The 20,183-nt window shown below is 39.1% G+C and overlaps 1 protein-coding gene across 2 annotated transcripts; it reads right to left on the bottom strand.

The window, feature by feature from the left end:
- Window positions 1-277: 277 nt before the first annotated feature.
- Window positions 278-19,347, bottom strand: LOC121946152 (alpha-N-acetylgalactosaminidase-like). Of its 2 annotated transcripts, none has more exons than XM_042490606.2 (9): window positions 19,214-19,347; window positions 17,428-17,584; window positions 15,223-15,363; window positions 14,713-14,924; window positions 14,539-14,633; window positions 13,896-14,057; window positions 5,133-5,330; window positions 1,743-1,883; window positions 278-1,164 (listed from the first exon to the last, which is right to left on the bottom strand). In XM_042490606.2, the coding sequence occupies exons 2-9, from the start codon at window positions 17,580-17,582 to the stop codon at window positions 958-960; spliced, it is 1,311 nt and encodes a 436-aa protein (XP_042346540.2). In that variant the 5' UTR covers window positions 17,583-17,584; window positions 19,214-19,347; the 3' UTR covers window positions 278-957. The 2 variants fall into 2 exon arrangements, with proteins under 2 accessions (XP_042346540.2, XP_087941074.1); XM_088084948.1 differs by having other exon boundaries at window positions 17,428-17,524; window positions 19,214-19,318.
- Window positions 19,348-20,183: the final 836 nt, after the last annotated feature.

The following is a 20,183-nucleotide window of genomic DNA, read 5'->3' as shown; positions in this document are numbered from 1 at the left end:
ATGCATCAATATGTACTGTACCTCACTTTACTTAATACATATACTGATAACGTATGATAGAGCATGGGCTGTTATTTCACACTATGAGTACTTACTACAGTTAATTGTTGATGTGTGAATAAGTGAGTATAAATATTTATAATGCATGATAAGCCCCAGCATTCAACCTCTAGATTATAACTAGTCAAGAGCATCCATAAGACCCTTGCCACTTAGAAATCATTATAAGTCAAATCTATAATGGTTTATGACTATTGATATAATGCATCAGTAAGCATTATGTATGTTTATGAGTGTATTCATGAAGCATTATAAATGTATTAAAATTCACCATGAATGCCTTCATAGTGCATTATAGATGTGGACTTCAAAGAAAGTGTTACCCACACACAAAGATTTTTTTTACAATAATTAGAATAAATGTATTTAATTTCTTACACCCCTGATTTTATGTATTACTTGTGTCAACATTTTAACTAAATATGGAGAGAACTACCTCCACAAACATCATAAACAGCACTACAATCAATAAATGTTTTGATAATTTAAGAGATACCTCTACATAGTTAAAGAAAACTTTTTTTTAAAAAAAAAAAAGAAGTTTGTTTTCATTAAAACATACATCAGTGCAGAAGAACACGTTCAGTCAGAATCAGTCAATTCATCATGTCACTCCTATTGAGATTCAGATCTAATTTTCAAGTGAGACCTGAGTACATAATAAAGACATAAACCGAACAATTTAAAATGTGCAATATCAGTCATTCTAAATAAAATAATATACAATATTTTTTTAAATCATAAATTATAATAAAGTAAGATAATACAAGCATGAGTAAATTAGCCCAACAGTATAGAATGATGTCATCTACATAAAGGTGAACATTACATGGAGCCCGTCAGCATTTGAAATGATTTTATAAAATTCCAGCTTACAGCTTCTTACTAACAGTTTCTTCATAACACAGTGTGATGCACGGCTTTAGCTTTGTGGAATGCGAACTGTGAGGCCTTCCTGTGCTGGAGGTGAAGTGTTCCTGTCTGTCTGGACTGTTGCTCTGGGTAAACATACCACATGACAACACCTGAAGGATTGATGGAGACGGCAAACTCTGTGGTTGCATTCAACCCCGTCACTGTCGAGCCAATGAACACGTCATAGGCCTAAAGGCAGGAGCAGAACATATGTAAGGCTCAAGAGAATACGGCAACATTGTAGATTTAAGCCAAATTTCATCAAATCAACAAAAAATAATATAATGTACCATCTTCCTATTTTATGTCATGTATCACTCTTACACTACCATTATGCTGTGTATTATCTGAGTCATATATATATATATATATATATATATATATATATATATATATATATTCATCCTTATGCTGTTTCCATTCTTTCCTATCACTCCGCTTTTTCTTGTACTGCTTCAATGTTAAATGAGACAGTTTTATCTCATCTTCCTTGAAATGAATGAATCTGTTTTTTAGTTTACATGACATCAAAGAATAATGTAAAATGTCCATCACAATCCCCACCTTACAATAGTCGGTTTTGTCAGACCAACAAATATTCAGTAGAACAGAATCTGGAACCAGAGTTAACTAACTGACTTTTCTCTAAGTTAACTAAAGCAAAAGATGAATTATTAAAACTGTTGATTGATTTTGTTGACCAATTAACCCATTAATAATGTCAGTCCAAAGACGAATATAGGGTAAGACAAAGAGGGTGTGCAAACCTCATAGCTGCCAGCATCGAAGTTGAGTTTAGCCAGACAGGTGTGGTAGAGGTAGGGCATGTCCATCCGCCGACTCAGGAACACAAGGGCACTGGCTGAGTGAGACAGAGGCCTCCAGTAGACCTCAATATGACTCTTCTCCTGTGCGACAACACACACACATACACACAAAATGTGAGCCTTTTTCTTAGAAACACACTCCTTGTTTTAAGTAACTTTGAACCAACTGACTAAATCTGTAAGCTTCCTGATGTTTGACCACATTCACATTTCAGTCAGGATTACTTTAGTCAATAAAATCTATATTTCTATTAGCATTATGAGATTAGACAGTATGGCTGTGTTCTGGCACTTCTCTTCTCTGCCGTTCAACATGCCCAAGTGGAAAGCTTAAAGGGACAGTTTTCCGATTTTCACCAGCTTTGTATTAAAATAATGTGGGTAGTATGTGTAGATGAACTGTGGTAAACTTCCCTCCATCCTACCAGTGCCTTGATATACCTCCTCGCCCCCCGTGAAACAGTGAAAGAGTTTTGCTGGCTCTTTGGGCTGTTGCCCCATCTGCAGACTGTACTTCCACATTTCATACTGACCTGCCACCCATGCCGCCACACACACAAGAGTATTTAGCTGATCAAGAGTCACGCCCGCTCTTCTCTCTCTCTCAAATTCAGAGCGAAATCAATCAAACTGTAAAACTAGGCAGTGCTGATTGAATGTGACCCGCCACCAGAAAACCAGCAACAAGTCGGCCCGGCACAAGTGGTGTAAACAAAGGAAATTCAATTTTTTTGCAGAATATACAGGTTGAAATCACGAAGAAGTCATTCCATGCTTCAAATAACAGAGGAAAAGTCAAGTCCTAGTTGGGGTGTGGTGATACCGCAGTAAATTAGCATACTGGCGTTCTTTGGCTATTCAACTGCTTTTGTTCCTTTTTTCAGCCAATCAGCTGCACGTTAAAGAGGAACCATATCGCTACTTAAGCAGCTGCTTCTGCATTTAAAGTAGGCTCATAACTGTTACTGCTACTCCTGGAAGCTATGTGTGTTTTCATCACTGAATGAAGATGGAGCAGAAAAAACGCATTGCAGAAGAACTAAATCGGGGCTGTTACAGCGCAAATCTTTGGCAGTACTTCTTCAAGAAGCCAGATGCTTCTGGTCATGCCGACACCGATCTCACCTCTGATTCTGACCCCAAACTAGGGGATGAAACTGAAAAAATCAACGAGAACAAAATGCTACGAGAGAAGAAAGGAGAATTCTCTCCTCGGGACACAGTCGTGTAGCCGCAAACTTTTTCCAGAGCTTATGTACGACATACGGATGGATTCTTTAGCGGCCAAAAGAGAGCGGCAGGACATGAGAATAATTGGACACCTTGAGGTGAACAGGCGTACAGTAGTTACTTCTGAGATGACTACATCCACCAAGAAGCTTGCGATGAAAAGAAAGCACCCCTGAACTTGTTATCTGATCAGAGGCAATGAAGTCTGCAGGAATACTTTTCAGTTCCTTATGGGATGAGTTTGCATTAACGTCCAAGTTATCTACATTACGTTAGTGTTCAGTTGAAGTCACATACAGGGATTACAAACTGTTTTCAAGCTAGAAGCTATTTGTTAATTATCAACTGTGAGTTTTATTAATGCCCAAGTTATCTAGCTAGCTAGCTCAGTATTGTTGTTTGAAAATGCAATGTTACACACATCGAACACACACCACACCAACCCGATAATGTGCTCGAATAATGTGTGAATAACACACCCCTGGGTAAATAACACCTTTGGGTGCAAGAATAACACATCCATGGGTGCATTCAACTAAAACACAAGAAACGTGTGCTCCAGGAAAGGATAAGCACTCAATGAGGATCCTAGGGTCACTGATCAGCAATTATGACTTAAATATGAATGCCAGAGAGCAGTAATAGAAAAAGGAAAAAGAAAACAAGAAACTTGTGCTCCAGAAATAGAGAGCAGTGAAGACTAACACATCTTTGGGGTCATCAGGTGGGAACCTCCTTTCATCAGTCTTTCACCTAGTTTGTCCCACAACACCTCCAGGAGGCTAGGCAGTGAACTCTGGCGTCCCAAAGGCACCCAAAATGCGTGCCCTCACTGCTCCTATGCAGCCCAAACAGCCCTGCCACCCTCAACAGACCCAGGCTCATAAATAAAGTACTGACTGTCCTGTGGGCTAACAGATGTCACTGACAGCTAGACTGGTAGGAAATTGGATTTGTGTAAATGTGATGCAAATAAGCAGCCTCTGTTACCTGGCTCTCCAGGTAGGTGAGAATCTTTCAGAAACTTTGAGGCTGGATTTCTCACAAAACTAGTTTGAGTAGTGCCTACATTCAAATGGCCACATCTTCTTCAAATATTTTCAGATTTCCATGTGTTAGACATCGTTGGAAAGCTTAGAAACGACACTTTCAGAATCTGTAAGTAACTCAAAATGCCCCTCGGGTGACTTGTTCCTGGTTTTTCCATGACTGGACACATATTTAAGATTATGTTACTGTCTATTTCTCTCCTAAAATGTTTTCAGAAATGCATTTTTGTGCCCTGTTTCGCCATAATTGTGAGAATTGTCGAAAAGGAACGGGGTGCTATCCTATGTGCTGCACAGTAAAAAAAGGAAGGAAGAAAAAACTGAGATCAAACAGTAAAACTAAGCATCGCTGATCAAATTAAACCAAGATTCTGTTACTGGGTTGCATATTTTTAGCCTCAAATGTTTTCCCAAACATGTTTTTGCTTAATGTTTAACTGTAAGACAAGATCCGGCCAGCCACCATTGTGTCAAATGGACAGGGTCATATTACAGATACATTCTGGTAGTTGTAGGTGTTCTACTTCTTGAGCAAAAGTGAATGCCACAGTCCTTTTTCTCTAATGCGTCTTTCTACTGCAGAGACGGTCTAGTTTTATGTGAGGACTCTGTCTATATCAGTGAAATGCTTCTTTAAGGCAGAAAGAGCAAACCTCCCTGCCCTTCCATGTACATACATGGAAAGCCTAATGCAGGGAGAGCAGCAGCAAAGACCCCCATGTTCAGAACAGAGCAGCAAGAAGAGGAGGAGCTGGGGAGGAGGTGGCCTCCAAAGAGGCTTGCAAAGGATGCAGCAATTGGCAGGCTAAAGGAGTTTATATAGAACGCCCTGACTGATATTTGCAAATTGGTTGCATAGAATGAAATCATGTGGTCCAACTGCTTTTACTCCTGCCTTTTTAGCTGGGATGTCAGCCAAGCTCAACACCATGGCCTGCTTGCACTATACCTATGCTTAATTAATGTATTATTGAGAGTATTTTTCCTAGCCTTGTCTGTTCACTGTAAAAAAAAAAAAACAACAACATGATGTCTCAATAATGATGAAGACCTGCAGCAAGCGCCTTCCCTGGATCCCCATAGAGTCCTGATTGATGGCAATGGCCACTTTGTTTTGTAGGATGGCTCTGGCGCTGTTGTCCAGGTTCCGCAGGTCATTGGACATGATGAGAGGTGCAGCCATGACAGCCCACAGAGCCATTTGAGAGCGAGCCTGCTCCACACTCAGACCAAAGTTTCCGATGAGTAGCTGAGGAGAGATATCAGAGGTATGTGAGGCATCAACAGTCAGTGTATTTACAAAGAGGATGTAACAGTATGAAAGTTCGATAACACGATTATTGTGACCAAAATTGAAATGACGGTTATGGACGTACTGTGATATTGTTGAAATGTGCTGGAAAATGTTACTGATACTGTTACTGAAAGGTACTGATACACACACTGAAATCATTTCTTTAAATTTTGTATCCAACACAAACATAATAAGCAGCAGCACCATGTATTTTTTATATAAACATTAAAATACTAACAGTATGAAAACGTGAAAACCACATTAAATGTATGGCTTTGGCACCGTGCGGCCACGAAAGGTAAAATTGCAGGCAGGAAAACTGCTAACATAAGGACATGTCTTTATATAAAATATTAATATTACCATAGTATATATTTTCCCCAAAAGTGTCATCCGTCAATCTCCACCGGTTGTGTTTTGAGTTTGGCACGGCGCAGCACTGCCAGATCAGCTGGTGTGGCAAGACTGAGGAGTTCTCGCGGTAATTACAGAATCATGCGCAGTAAATCAGTACAGAAGAAAAAGTAATAGCTCCATTCACTACATGGGTGTATTATAATGAAGTCGATTCACTCCCATAACTCCCAATAAGTTGTTCCACGCCATTTCCTTTTGGTGGTTGTCCTTATAAAAGGATGTGTGGTGTCAAAAATAATTTTTTGGTTTTCCACCTCCATAATTAGCTTCTCTTCATCCATGTTGCAGGTAATGACCTCCGAAAATCTCTGACCTGTTAATACAAGCCTGAATCAGCTTAGTGTGACATTTTGTTGATGTAGTTAAGTGAAATACAATCAGACGTAAAAACGGAGTGTTTTATTCTGAAAATAAACCGGATGTTTTAATGTTGTATTGCCATCTGATTTCCTCTCTGCTGTGTTTAATTCAGCTGAATTTATGCATTTATGCATGCATTATGATCCGGTATCCGGCACAAAATAGGAGGTTTGCGTATCTGATCCGCAAGCCTGCCAGAGCTGAGACGGAGTCTATCCGCAACGCAGCGGAGCCAGTGGAAATTAACACATAGACTAGAGTGTGATGTATTTGCTTCGTCTGCCGTTACGGAGCGGAGCCGGACCACACACGAATCTGGTGAAACTTAGGGGTAGCTTTTCATTCTGGATTGCCCCCTGGTGTCTGTCTGCAGTATAGGTCATAAAGCACGCCCCTCCATGTTAGTGAATGGGACACAGGCCAAACTAAAAACTCAGTCAACCCTGTCACTGAAGGTAGTTCTCATCATCAGTGTTTGTTTTCATGGTAAGTTCAGTTTCAATGAGTTATTCAATTATACAAAAGAGGGCTTTTCCATCATGACTGACAGTTGTGACAGCCAATCCATGTGCTCCAATTCAATGGAGTTGCTCATGATTGGTCAGACGGGTGTTTTGGCAAGAACTCTCCCACTGCGTATATTGCTAATGCACAAGCTGCGGCTCTCAATCACATCATCCTTGCAAGATGGCAACACCCGTATCGCTGATATTTAACTTTACTTCAGCATAGCGGGGTAAGTGGGTGTCATGATTCCTGCATTCTCCTCCTCCCCCTTCCTGCCAGTAACTTTCCATTCACCTTCCTCTGACCTGCTCTACCTCCAAGCCACGCCCACTGCTGCAGCCTGCTCTCCCCACAGCTGCAGCTCATCACCAATCAACCCGGTATTTAAGACACTCCTGTTCACACACTCATTGCCAGATCGTCCTCTGCAGCATGCACGTCTTTCCAGCACTCTCCAAACAGATTCTCCGTTGCCGACTTTGCCTGTCCCCGACCTGCTCTCCTCGCCTGACTCCTCGTGAACCTACCTGCCTTCTGTCCCCGACCACGTGCTCAGTTTCGGCATTCCGGAAATCTGACGGATTCCCTGGTAAAGACCTCTCTGCTCTGCTTCGACGATTCTCCTGCCTGATCCCTGCTGGTACTGTTGTTTCCGTGGACGGACCTCCCGGTAACCGAACCCCTGCCTGCCCTCGACCACTCCTCCGCTCGATCCCCGACAACGCTCACACACGTGTTGTCGGCTCGCGGAGCTACGGGGTTTCCTCGTCACCAGCCACAGTGGGTACAAGCTTCGTGTCTTTGGTTCGTGTGATTCCCAGAGACATTGCTTGGGCTCACAGCCCGAAGAACGAACTCTCAGTCTGTATCCTGTTTACCATTCGTGTTGGTATTAATAAAGGTTATTACCAACTGCCAGTGAAGCGTACTGTACTGCATCTGGGTCCTCAATACACCCGTTACAGTGGGGGCTTGTTGTCCATCTTCATGTACAGTCTATGGTCTCCACAAATTTAATTGAGATATTCGGCAAACAAGAGTTGAGAAGAAAGAGAGTGGGGGCCCCTTAACATTACCGCCACATGGCACCCACTCATCTATAAAAGCCTTGTTTTTCTACTCCTCACCACAGCAAGATTGTTGTTTCAGGTTCACTCAGCATTTCTGTAAAGGACAACTTCAACCAAACTCAGTCCAATAAGCAAACTCCCTATGTGTCATATAGTTTTATAGTTTTATAGTTTTATTTTTGCACAATTAAAGACAAAACAACACAACAAAGAAAAGAAAAAATAATAAAATACAGTGCAGGGAGAGGCAAAAAACCCATAGGGCTTATTTAAAGCCTCCACCTAATGAAATTAACACAAGATTATTAAGAACTCAGAAGTACAGAAAAATAAAAAAAAAATACATAAAATAATACCAGTGATAGCAAACTACTAGTAACCAAATATGTTTGATAATAACAGCAAAAAACAGCAATAATAAAATCCAATTAAGTGCAGAAAATATGAATGTGAGACATGTAAGATGATGTTAGTGCGATAAGTGTGTGTATGGGTATGTGTGAGGGGTATAATAGATTATACTACGCTGACCCTTGAGCAATATCAAAAATACATCACAGTGAACGAGACATTTTTAAATATGGACAAAATACACCCATTACAAAACAGAGGTTAAATGTTTTTTCAGGCATCTTTTGTAACACTTTATATGAATGCAGGTTTTTACTAGATGGAAAAAAATCATTCTACAGTTTCGCTGCCCTAAATCTTATTGAAAACTGACCTCGACAAGTAAGAAATTTGGGAAGATGCAGAGCTGAAGAGTTACGAGTTAAGTGTGAATGCAACTGTGAATTAGCTGTAAAATAAGTTGTGAACTGCTCAGGAATATTCCCTTCACTAAAAAGTATTTTGTAAGTAAAGACACATATTTGAAAAATATTGATGTCGTAAATAGTGAGAATTTGAAGTCTCTGAAATAACGGGGCAGATGAAGTGTGTGACTCTGATCTGGTTGCGATCCTAACAAAGCGTTTCTGCAGCACTAAAATTTTATAAAGAGTAGTCAGGAAAGTACTTGCCCAAACTATATTACAATATGAGAGATATGGATAAATCAAACTATAATAAAGAATTAGAAGACAGTCTGTGGTAACAAGATGACTGATCCTCGTTATTATACCAAGAGATTTATGAATTTTTTTACTAACCCAATCAGTTTGTTCTCTCCAATTCAAATTCTCATCAACAAAAATGCCCAAAAATTTCATATTGGACACCTGAGGCATCTCGACAGACTCAATCATAATTTTGGATAAATCCTTAGAATACGTTTTTTTTGCCACTGAAGATAATAAAGTTAGATTTCCTTATATTCAAAGATAATTTATTTAATCTGAACCACATAGCGTAGGCAGTTAAGCCAGCATTGGCGTCCTTCATAAGTGAATCAAAATTTGAATTAGAGAGAACAAGGGTTGTGTCGCCAGCAAACATTATTGGGCAGAGGATATTTGAAACATTAGATAAATCATTTATATAAATGAGGAATAATAATGGTCCCAGAATGGACTCTTGTGCGACCCCACAGGGTAATCTAGCTTTGTCAGAACAGCAACCCTTGACACAAACAAACTGACTTCTGTCAGTGACATAATTAGTTAACCATTCATGTGCAACATCATGAAAACCATATTTATACAATTTTGCTAATAAAATATGATAATTTACTGTATCAAACGCTTTTGAAATATCAATGAAAATACTACAAGTATATTCATTGTTTTCAAGTGCACAGTTAACTTTGTCAATCAGGTGAAGCAGAGCCATATAAGTGGAATGATGTTTACGAAAACCGTACTGGTGTTTGTAAAAAATTACATTTGAATATAAATGAAAAAGAATTTGTTTATATACAATTTTTTCTAAAATTTTTGAAAAACATGGCAAAATAGATATAGGTCTATAATTATTAAAACAACGTGGGTCATCTGCTTTAAACAGAGGTAAAACTTTGGCAACTTTTAAATCATCTGGTACAATGCCTGTTTTCAAAGACAATGGAAAAATGTGAACCAGTGGGTGCAGTATGGACTGTTTCGCCTGTTTGACAAGATCTATAGAAATATTGTCATGACCAGCTGATGATGATTTTAATTCATCGATTATGTCACTTATTTCATGGATATCAGGAGGCTTGAAAGAAGCGATAATAGGTAAATTTCTTGGGATAAAATCCAGTGGATTACCATAACAAGGAGGGATTTTATTTGCTAATTCATAACCAATGTTAACAAAAAAATCATTAAATTTTTGAGCTATATCAGATGGATTGTTAAGAAAATTTTCGCCATCCAAAAAGACTGAAGGTAACTCTGATGTACTCTTTTCTCTTTGCATCAACTGATTAATGACTTTCCACATGGTTTTAATATCCTTTGAACATCTCTTAAATTCTTCACTGAAATATTTCTTTTTTGCAGATTTAACTGAATGTGAATATTTATTTCTGTGAGATTTATAAACACTATGGATGAGAGGAGTAGGATTTGATACATATTTTCTATGTATTTAATTTTTTTTCCTCAACAGCTTCAATAGATCCACTGTAAACCAAGGTTTATTAAAGTCTTGACTGTATTTCTTGGTAGAACTGCCAACTGGAAAACATTCATTGAAACTAAAGCTTAAAACCTTCATAAACTTTTGATATGCAAAATCAGCATTATTTTCCTCATATAAATCATTCCATGAAATATTGGCAAGCATATCTTTAAATTTAGAAATATTTGATTTGCTCATTATTCTTTTATATATTATTTTCCTGGTATATTTTGCTTTATTAGCCTTGATTGAAGAGTACTGGAATATGGGGAAATGATCTGACAAATCTGAATACAAAACTCCAGATTTCATCCCTTTGTCCAGAGAGTTCGTTAAGATGTTATCAATCAAAGTTGCTGAATTTCCATAAACACTTGTGACCTTAAGAATAAGAGGGAAAAAATAACTAGAATGAAGAACATTAAGAAAATCCCCATTAAGGGTCTCTGATTTATGTTTAAAAAGGTTTATATTGAAATCACCTAAAATATAAGAGAGTTTTCCTTCCTTATTAATGAGATCTAAAGAACTTGACAAACTGTCATTAAAATCTTTGATGACAGAGTCAGGTGGGCAATAGATAACACCAATAATAATATTCTTTCCACCCGAGACACCAGAGAGCTCTACAAACACTGATCCGACCTCAACCTTATCATATTTCAGAAAGAGAACAGTCCTGATTCTAAATTCATAATCACTGTGAATAAACAGAGACACTCCACCTCCCGATCTATTCTCCCTGACATTGTGAACCACATTGTAATTGGGTAATTTAAAGATTTCTTTAGATGCTTCTGTTAGCCATGTTTCTGATAAAGCAATAACAGAAAAATCATGTTTAAGTGAAGATAAATAATGAATGAATTTGTCATAGTTACTGGAAAGACTTCTTATGTTCAAATGAAATGTTTAGAATATGTCGGGAGGTAGGGATGTACATAAATCATTTAACTGAGTTTCAGTGTAATAACTACAAAGATTAGAAACATCAAATGATGAAAAAAAATGTTGGTCTGGGTCAACATCAGAATTGTAAAAGTCGGTTGTAGAGGGATCCAAAAGCTTAAGGGTTTCTTCTTCAAAATCAGAAGTGTTGAGAACCATAGAATGTAAAAAAAATAATGTGCTGTATCTGTGAGATTATGTAATCAAAGTACTGTATACATGTCGAATGGTAGAAACTAGAGGGCCAAATTTTGAGCATTGGCCTTCCTTTGAGATGGGTTTTGAGCAGGTGGATGTACAATAAGTTTGTCATATCTCAAATATGCAATATCACCTCTCTCACGAGCTGCCTTCATTGTAGGGAGTAGTTCTTTCCTTCTTTGCCGGACAGCTTCAGGAAAGTCTTCATTTATGTAGATGCCGGAACCCTTCAAGTTTTTAGCTTTATCCAAGACGGCAAGTTTGTCCTTCATCCGCAGAAATCTGACCACAATGGGCCGAGGCTTTTCTGATGATGGCACTGGCTTCCCAGTCCGATGAACCCAGTCCAACTCTATTTTCAGGTGATCCAGTTGTAGTTTCTCTCTGATGAGTTTTCTCACTTTTTCTTCAGATTCAGACGCTTTTTCTCTCCCAGACTCTTCAGTGCCGTCTACAACAATATTATGGCGTCTTGACTGGCCCTCCAGATATTCTGTCTTGTCTGACATTGAAATCAAACTTTTGCAAATTGTGTCAAAATCAGACCTGGTTTCATTACAGTTTTTAATCCAAGTTTTACATGAGTTTTTAAAATCATCCAATTCCTTCTGAGTCATTTCTAGACTCACCTTGAAATCATAGATCTGCTTTGATAGATCATCAATCCTCTTGTTTAAGGAATCAACTATGATCTGCACACAAGTTTTGAAGCTTTTTTCCTGTTGCTCAAGCAGAGTTCTGTAGAAATCCTTTTGCTGGTCCAACAATTCACGTACTTGAGCCATAGTGACATATTCTTCAGTGATGTTGTTTGAAGCTTTAGGAGGAATGGTTTGTCACACAGGGCCTACTAGGCCGAGAGTTCAGCAGAGAAGATCCAAAATAGAACCAACAACCTCCAATGATACTAGCAATGTCCACAATTTTCCACTGCAGAGTTGGTTTTCAGTCTCTTGATTCAGACAGCAGCAGAAGTTTTGAGTTTTATGCAGGATTCCTCTGATTTTTGTTAGATAGATAATCAGCCACACGTTCAGAGAAACACAGCAGCAGCCATCTTGTCTATCTTATGACTTCTGTATACAAGTCAAGGTTTGCTTCCAACTGGATGGTATAAGGAGCCGTTTACACAGCAACAGTTCTTGCACGAAATGTTGAAAAATTTTGTTGCAGTGTGGCCTTTTGTTCACATGACAACAGGATTTTTGGCGGTCTGAAAATGCAAGGGTGTGTTTTTTTAAAAATGCATCACCTTCTTTCACCGTGTACCCGGCAATACATGGATCCTGTGAGAACAGTCACAGTGGTCACGGCCGCACTTCGCACATGCATGAAGCGTTCTTCTATGGTGTGTCAATACAAAGTTACACCGCCAACTACTGGCCTGGCATGCATACTACTGTATTTTTGGTTGTTTTTGTGGATCCGTGTACATGAGGATTGTTCTCACAATGTTATGATATGAGTGCAGATTTATTTCAAAACGCAAAGGAAGGACTTTTCTGTTTTCGTAGGGCCTTTGTCGTCTAAAGTTAATTTAAACCAAAAACAAACAAACAACAAACCAAATGCAAAAATACAATAAAGAAAACATATTCACTATGATTTGGAATAGGGTAGCCTCGGCTGTGAGTGCACCTTGAGCCTGTTTAGATCTGGTATTAATATGCATCTTAAGTGATCAGATCACAGACAGTGCCAAGTTTGTCTGTTCAAACTGCTTAACTCATTGAGTGCCATTGATGTATATATACGTCATTCAAAAGCCAACGCTTGAGTGCCATTGACATATATATATGTGTATATATGCCTAATACTGCAGGTAGGAATAATGGAATAGGACTCCAGGTTCTATTTTGTGGATTTTCTCTCTCTAAACTGGGCCCATGATTTGTTGCATTGTGCTGTACTTTGTATATTGATTTTACAATAAAATAACATTTGTAATACAATTTTCAGGCATCTTGTATGTCATTGAAGGCAAAATTATAACATTCAAATCACTGTTTTGCTTGATAGACTCCCTTTCACAAAAATGCATTTTTCTCAGCTTTCTAGAAAAAAAGTGGTATTTTTGATGAAACTAGCCTCTATTCAACTTCAGATAAATCAAGAATGGAACAAGGTCCAAACAAACGGGTTTTTCCATGACGAAAAAGAGAGTTTCTACTTTCATTTGAGCTATTCGGTGTTTCGGAGTCTTTGTACAAAATATTCTGTAGGTCTTGAAAGATGACTCAAAATGGCCAGAAAAGCTGGTACAAGCCACTTTCCATTATATAACAGGGCTGGCACTCAATGAGTTAATGAATTAACATTCTTTTGTGATCCGATCACCCTTGACGTATGTTAATACTGCACCAGGTGTAAACAGGGCCCTTGAGAGATAGCAGTGTGGGTTCTGATTCCCTCCATGATCGGTTGTATAACATTTTAAGGTATCAGATCAATAATGAAGACAAATCCATCATACCATGTCAGGGTCATTCCATCGTCCAGGCCCCGCAGCCGGCTGCAGATCATCCTGGTTGTTGGAGAACCAATCAACGATGTCTTGCACACTGTCCCAGGAGTCCTGGATGTCATAGTAATTCCTCCACAGGTGACAAATTTCACCCAGAAGAGTGTAGTTCACCTGGTGGGAGCAGAGAAACAGACTTTAAGGCTGCAAACAAAAATATCATGTTCCTTTTCCTAAAGAATTAAATCAACAGGTCTACAGCCATGCCAGCAACTTCAAGGCTGTACTTCAGAAGATATTGGTGAATGAGGTATGTGCATACAAGCTTGGAAAACAGACCTGACTCTGTTTTAGTTAGACATGAATGTCTGTGCACAATGTCATGGCAATCCATCCAGATGTTGATATATTTTAGTCTGGACCTAAGTGGTGGACCAGCAGACCAGCATTTGCTACCCATAGTGTCATGGAGCCACAAAGCTAAAACACTTATAACATCATCTAGTGTAAAACAGGTGAAAAATGCATTTTTTATACCAATATACCTTGTCTAGTTTCAGTGGAGCCACTTTTGTTTCAGAATACTGGCACAGTTCTATCTGAGTCCCAGTGACCCAGCAGCTTGATTTAACAGTGACATAGACATAACACTCACATTAGGTGGAAGACCACCCACATAGACAGGCCAGCTGCAGGAGAAGGCCATAGGTCTGCCTGTAGCATTCAAAGCCTTAGACATCAGAGGGTAACCTGTGGGAAACAAACACTTGCCATGACGATCCATGACTTCTCATGGTTTCTTGTGCTGAAGAATTCGTCTGTATCATACCCAGCATTTGTTCTACAGGATTTGAGTAACAGCCATCAAACTTCAGATAGTCTACCCCCCAGCTGGCAAAGGTCTGGGCATCCATCTCAATTTTATCCAGTGTGGTGCCGGGGAATCCCATACATGTGTGAGTGCCCATGTCTGCATAGATGCCCAGCTTCAGTCCACGGTCATGGATATACCTCGCCAGTTTTGCAATGCCTCCTGGGAACCTGGAGGGAAGCAAGTGCACTATGTTTCTTTACAAGAGGCTAATTCAGACTGACCCCAGAGTCTTGGTGTCTAACGTCAGCTGTTAATCAGACGTATGCTGATGCTCAACTGGCATTAAATCGTCTAAAAAAATACATTTTGAAAAAATTCTATGTCAGGGGTCCATTAGAAAAAATTAATTGAAACTGGAACTCCCTACTGCAAAGTTTCCAAGACAAATACAGTAACTGCACAGTACTAAATGCTGATGGAACACAGACATACTGAATCTAATCTAACGGAGAAAAGTAGACCAACCTGGAGGGTTCTGGCTGCAGTCTCCCGTGTTCATCTCTCAGCATGGACATCCAGCAGTCATCTATGATCACATACTCATAACCCAGCTCCTTCCAGCCATCCTCAGCCAGCCGGTCAGCTATGTCTCTGAACAGATCTTCGCTGTGGACACCATGGACAGAGGACAGGAAAACAGTTTGTCAGCCATGCATCAAACACATTTGAAATCACATTTTCTGCACCCTTTGCATTTTTTTAACAAGATTCAAATGAAATATGGTAGAGCCACTGGCCAACGTTGAATTCTGAAGTGACAATTTATAATGCAGCAAATGTTTCCACCTAGAACAATTTTGTGTATTATATGTTTATGACACATTTATACATACTAGAATAGAATAGAATTGAATCAAATATCTTTATTGTCATTGTATATTAGATGCAATCCCCATCAAGTGCAAAAAAACATTAAAGCGCAAGCTTCACATATGTAAACAAATAAATAAATAACAATGACTTTAAAACTGACTAAAAAACTATAATGAAAATAAAGAAAAAAAAGAAAACCCAAGCATACAAGAAATTTTCACAGCTCGTAGAAACACACTGCATGAAGTCAAAGTTCAAGTTTGGATGCCGTTTAGTGCAGTTATGGCTCTAGGGTAAAAATTATATTTTAATCTGTTTGTCCATGTTTTTGTAATTTTCTAACGTCTGCCTGAGGGCAGCAGTGCAGATAGTGAGTGTCCTGGATGGGAGGGATCTTTGATTATGCTTTGGGCTTTACTGAGACAGCAGGAACTGTAAAGATCTGCCTGGGAGGGGAGAGGGCAATCTTTAATCTTCTGGGCAGTGGCGACGACCCTCTGAAGTGCTTTCTTCTCTGCTGCTGTGCAGCTGGCAAACCACACACAGATACAATATGTCTGTATGCTCTCTATGGAGCAGTGGTAGAAGGACACCAGCAATTTTTGAGTGAGATGGTTCTTCCTGAGGACCCTCAGGAAATACAGTCTCTGCTGTGCCTCCTTCACGAGTGCTGTGGTGTTAGCACTCCAGGTCAAGTCCTCCTCCATGTACACGCCCAGAAACTGGAAGTCCGAGACCCTCTCCAGACATTCCCCACTGATGTAAAGGGGCTGCATGACTGTTTTGTTCCTCCTGTAGTCAATGATCAGCTCCTGGTCCATCAACAAATATAATATTAAATAAAATATAATATTTTCAGTTGGTTTCATTGTAACATATATACAATATTATATTTGTGGAAAATTTAAATTTGTATCAGTTGCTTCATAAAAAGATTACAGGTCCACACTGTGAGACTGTATAGTGGTATGTAATGCAGTTAATGAAATGCATTAGATTACAGAGAAATGCATATAAACATGAATATATGCAAGGCAAGTGATGATCATGTTATGCAACAGCTGAAACCTTTTTGGTTTAATTTAGGTACGGCTCTGTAAATATTTAACTTTCCCTCTGTACTGTGGAACTGTTTAATTTCTGCTCAGCAGTCATAGTGAGAATTTTCTCTCATCTTAAAAAGATTAAAAAGCAAAATGAGTACAAGAGTTACTATGTGCAATTATTCATAAACAACATATTCTCATTCCAAGATGTCAAACATTGTTGTTTTGCAGTGGACTCCACGTCTACATATTATGTTCTAGGTATCCTTCTGTTGTGTGTCTACTGTTGATGTTCCAGGATGCAGACACTTAGATTTTAACAAAAGCACATAGCACATGATACTGTTGTTATGTTTAGGCAACAAAAGCACATGCTTAGGATTACAAGGGCATGGATGGTTAGGTTTAGGCAAATGAGGCACATGGTCAAGTGTTGAAAAAAAACATTGCATTCAGATGGGAAGCGAACACTGCACTCCAGCATGAAAGTCAGTCCGGGGTTTGTTGGATCCATTCTCTGCCCCTCCTGCCTGCCCTATAGGGACCTTTGTATTCCTTTCATTAGGTTGTTACTGGTAGTGTTTCAACCTGACGCCATCCAGCAGTGCATCATGCTGCCACAGCAGGTACCGCCTGCCGTCTGGCAGCGTATAATGACAACACGATTGCTTCTGTCCAGCCATGTTCTCAGCTAGCACTGCCCGGCGACGTATCACACAGCCATCACAGGAGGCTTTTTGGATCTTAAGCTAAAATCACTGCAAAAGCAGCGTTAATTGACACATTTCGAAATGAGAATGAGCTACCATACCTAATGCAGTTCTCTGGGTCATCTTTACAGTCAATATCACAGCGAAAGCGTTCCCAGGCCATCCATCCCATAGGTGGAGTCCTCAGCAGTCCATTGTCTAGGGTCATAGTCAATGAGATTAAGGCAAGAAGCTGAGTTACTGTCAAGGGCCCCATTTCTAAAAAAAAAAACAAAAAAATGTACTCAGTCACAAGCATACATACAAAATGTACTTGTTGTCAAGGTGGTTAAGATCGACCACTTTTAAATATCACCTGACACATCAGTTGCACACACAAACATTTGCATGTTTAAACTTATAGTTCTTTTAGGGTTTTATCAATATTCACAAATACCTTTTTCCTTTTAGTTTTATTGGTTGTGTGTGTTGTATGATTAAACCAGTTTTAAGGTATATTGTTTTATGGTGATGTTATTGCATGGTTTTTGTGGATTTGTTTTGTTTCATTGCATGTTTGTTGGACTGAAGATAAAGATGGTTAGCAATAGCTGTGATTAACTGGACCGCACCCCCACAGCTCAGGACTGGCCGACACAGGACAGTTTGTTTTTTAACTCTTCAGGTATGACGAGCAAAAGGACACACAGAAACATAAGCCTTTCTTACACAGACATGGAGTTGTAGAGCTGCCATATGGAGTCCCTCCTTTATGACTCCTTTGCATGTTTACACAGAACCAAATGACAGAAACATTATGCAACTCCACTGTGTGTTTTTAGACAGCATGTCGGCATCACTGAGGCAAAGGAGGCTTGACATTTAACACACCAGCATCTGTCTATATAACACACACATTGGCAGCGTTTTCTTTTCTAAACAATAACAATGACATAACATGTCAATAATAACCATTTACCATCTCTGTTATATGGCAGCTTATCTCGTCCTCTGCTCGAAGGTTAAAGAGCTCCCTGACCTCATTGTTTTCCCTATTTGTAGACATTTTTGGCTGCTGTTCTTTTTAAGTAAGCTGCAATCTCCAATTCAAAAAGGCCATATTTGGCAAAACTGCAATGAAACACTTTTTTGGCTTTTCTATGTCACATGTTGCTAGGGCTATGCACTCGTTGGTAGGAACTGGCTCCCTCATGATGCAGCAGGCACTAAGAGGTGTTATTGCATCACATAACTCTTTCAAAAGGTGAGCAGACCATCTGGAGGTATTGAATCCATAATTCCTCTGTGAAATCGTGGACTATCACCTCCAAGAAATCCCTCATACATGGCCACTCCCACATATAAGCCTTTACATTATCACTCGCATAATAAACCTTTGTCTCCTTGGATTGGAAATAATGATGGCTAGTGTGGTGACTGCAGTAGAAATAAAGCTGATAATGTTTAGAATGTCCATCACCATGCTTCTTGGAATGTTATTGCCAAAAAGAAGTCATAGAACATCACTCAGTGAAAACACAGTCATCTCGCAAGTTTGTTTTATCCACATTTTGAAAATATTGCTTAAATTTTGTGCAAATCTGTTATGGAAACCTACTTATAGAGTAAGTTATTTTACTAGCAGCTGCTCAATGAGTTGACCCCCTCCTTCTCCCACCACCACCACTCCCTTATGATGAGGAAACACCTCATTTCAACTCTGCATGTAGATCTACACCATACAAAAGAGAAACTGCTGTGAGACACAGAACACTGGAGGACCTGAGATCCTGTTTATCTACACGCACGCACACACACGCACACACACACACACACACACACACACACACATATTTTGGCAGTGCCAAATAAGCCATTATTAAACTGCTGAAAACAACAGTGTCCTACCTGTTGACCTAAGCCTTTAACCTGCACACAACTGATCTCAGTGTCTCTGTTATTATTGCAGTCACACGTCTACTCTGTCCTCTTCCGGACTTTCCCCTGGGCTGCACCCTCTGTCCCTTCCTGGTAAGGTGATCTGAGTGTCATGTGACTGCTCTAGGTTTCATGATCAAACAGGAAACTGAAGAGGCACAAATTGTTATCATTAAATCTCTTGAGCTTTGCTTTATTTGGACAAATTATGTCTTAATAATAAAGTTCGATTGGTTTCTTTTAAACTTCTGCAAATATATGAATATATCCAGCAGAAAAAACAGAGATTTAGGCTTGATATTGAACATTTTTCTACTTTCTGTGAATCAGAAGGAGAAATAATCTGTCATTTGTTTTATAAATACGTGTATTCCATATAGCATATAGCAATGCAAGAAACTGTAAATGAACTACTTTTTTCTCTTTTTTTTTTTTTTTTGCATATATTATTTGCTCTTATTTTGTCAGTGCCCACTGATTTTTTGGTATTCACCAATATTTTCCTATTTTTGCTCTTTTCTTAAGTAAGGGGAAATTTTACGAGTGATCAAGAGCATTTAAGATAAGAAAAAAAACATTTTGTTTACATAGGCCACAAATTGTTGCCCGCCACAAGAAAAAATAAGTTTTACATTTGAGAAACATTTAACAAATGCATTATTATAATTTAATGAAATTAAGATGATCTTTGATTAGGTGAGTAGGTGCTGTGATGCCAGTTACAGTGATTTCAGTAACTGTGCGTCCCTCTTCTGTCCAGAGCTGGAATGCAACTAAGTACTTTTACTCAAGCATGTGCGTGGAAGGGGGTCTTTGCCCATGACACAAAATCTGTGTTTAGGAGGTGTTACCCATGCTGAAAGGTGACTTATGATCAGGTGGGATTCATGGTCATTCATTCATACCTGGTCAGAGCAGATTTGGATGGTAAGAATGTTTG

The sequence above is a fragment of the Plectropomus leopardus genome, chromosome 11 (genome assembly GCF_026936395.1).
Source record: "Plectropomus leopardus strain MGB_pleo_1.0 chromosome 11, ASM2693639v1, whole genome shotgun sequence".
Taxonomy (NCBI): Eukaryota; Metazoa; Chordata; class Actinopteri; order Perciformes; family Serranidae; genus Plectropomus; species Plectropomus leopardus.
The sequence above is the reverse complement of the archived record's forward strand: the minus strand, read 5'-3'. Positions and strand labels throughout refer to the sequence as shown.

Bases quoted from the DNA above. Each gene is read 5' to 3' on its own strand.
- LOC121946152 (XM_042490606.2), bottom strand. From the start codon at position 17,582: ATGGGGCCCTTGACAGTAACTCAGCTTCTTGCCTTAATCTCATTGACT. The intron at 14,058-14,538 runs GTGAGTGTTATG...TGCTCCCACCAG, and splicing joins TGGGTGGTCTTCCACCTAAT to GTGAACTACACTCTTCTGGG. The intron at 1,884-5,132 runs GTCTTCATCATT...GTTGTCGCACAG, and splicing joins AGGGAAGGCGCTTGCTGCAG to GAGAAGAGTCATATTGAGGT.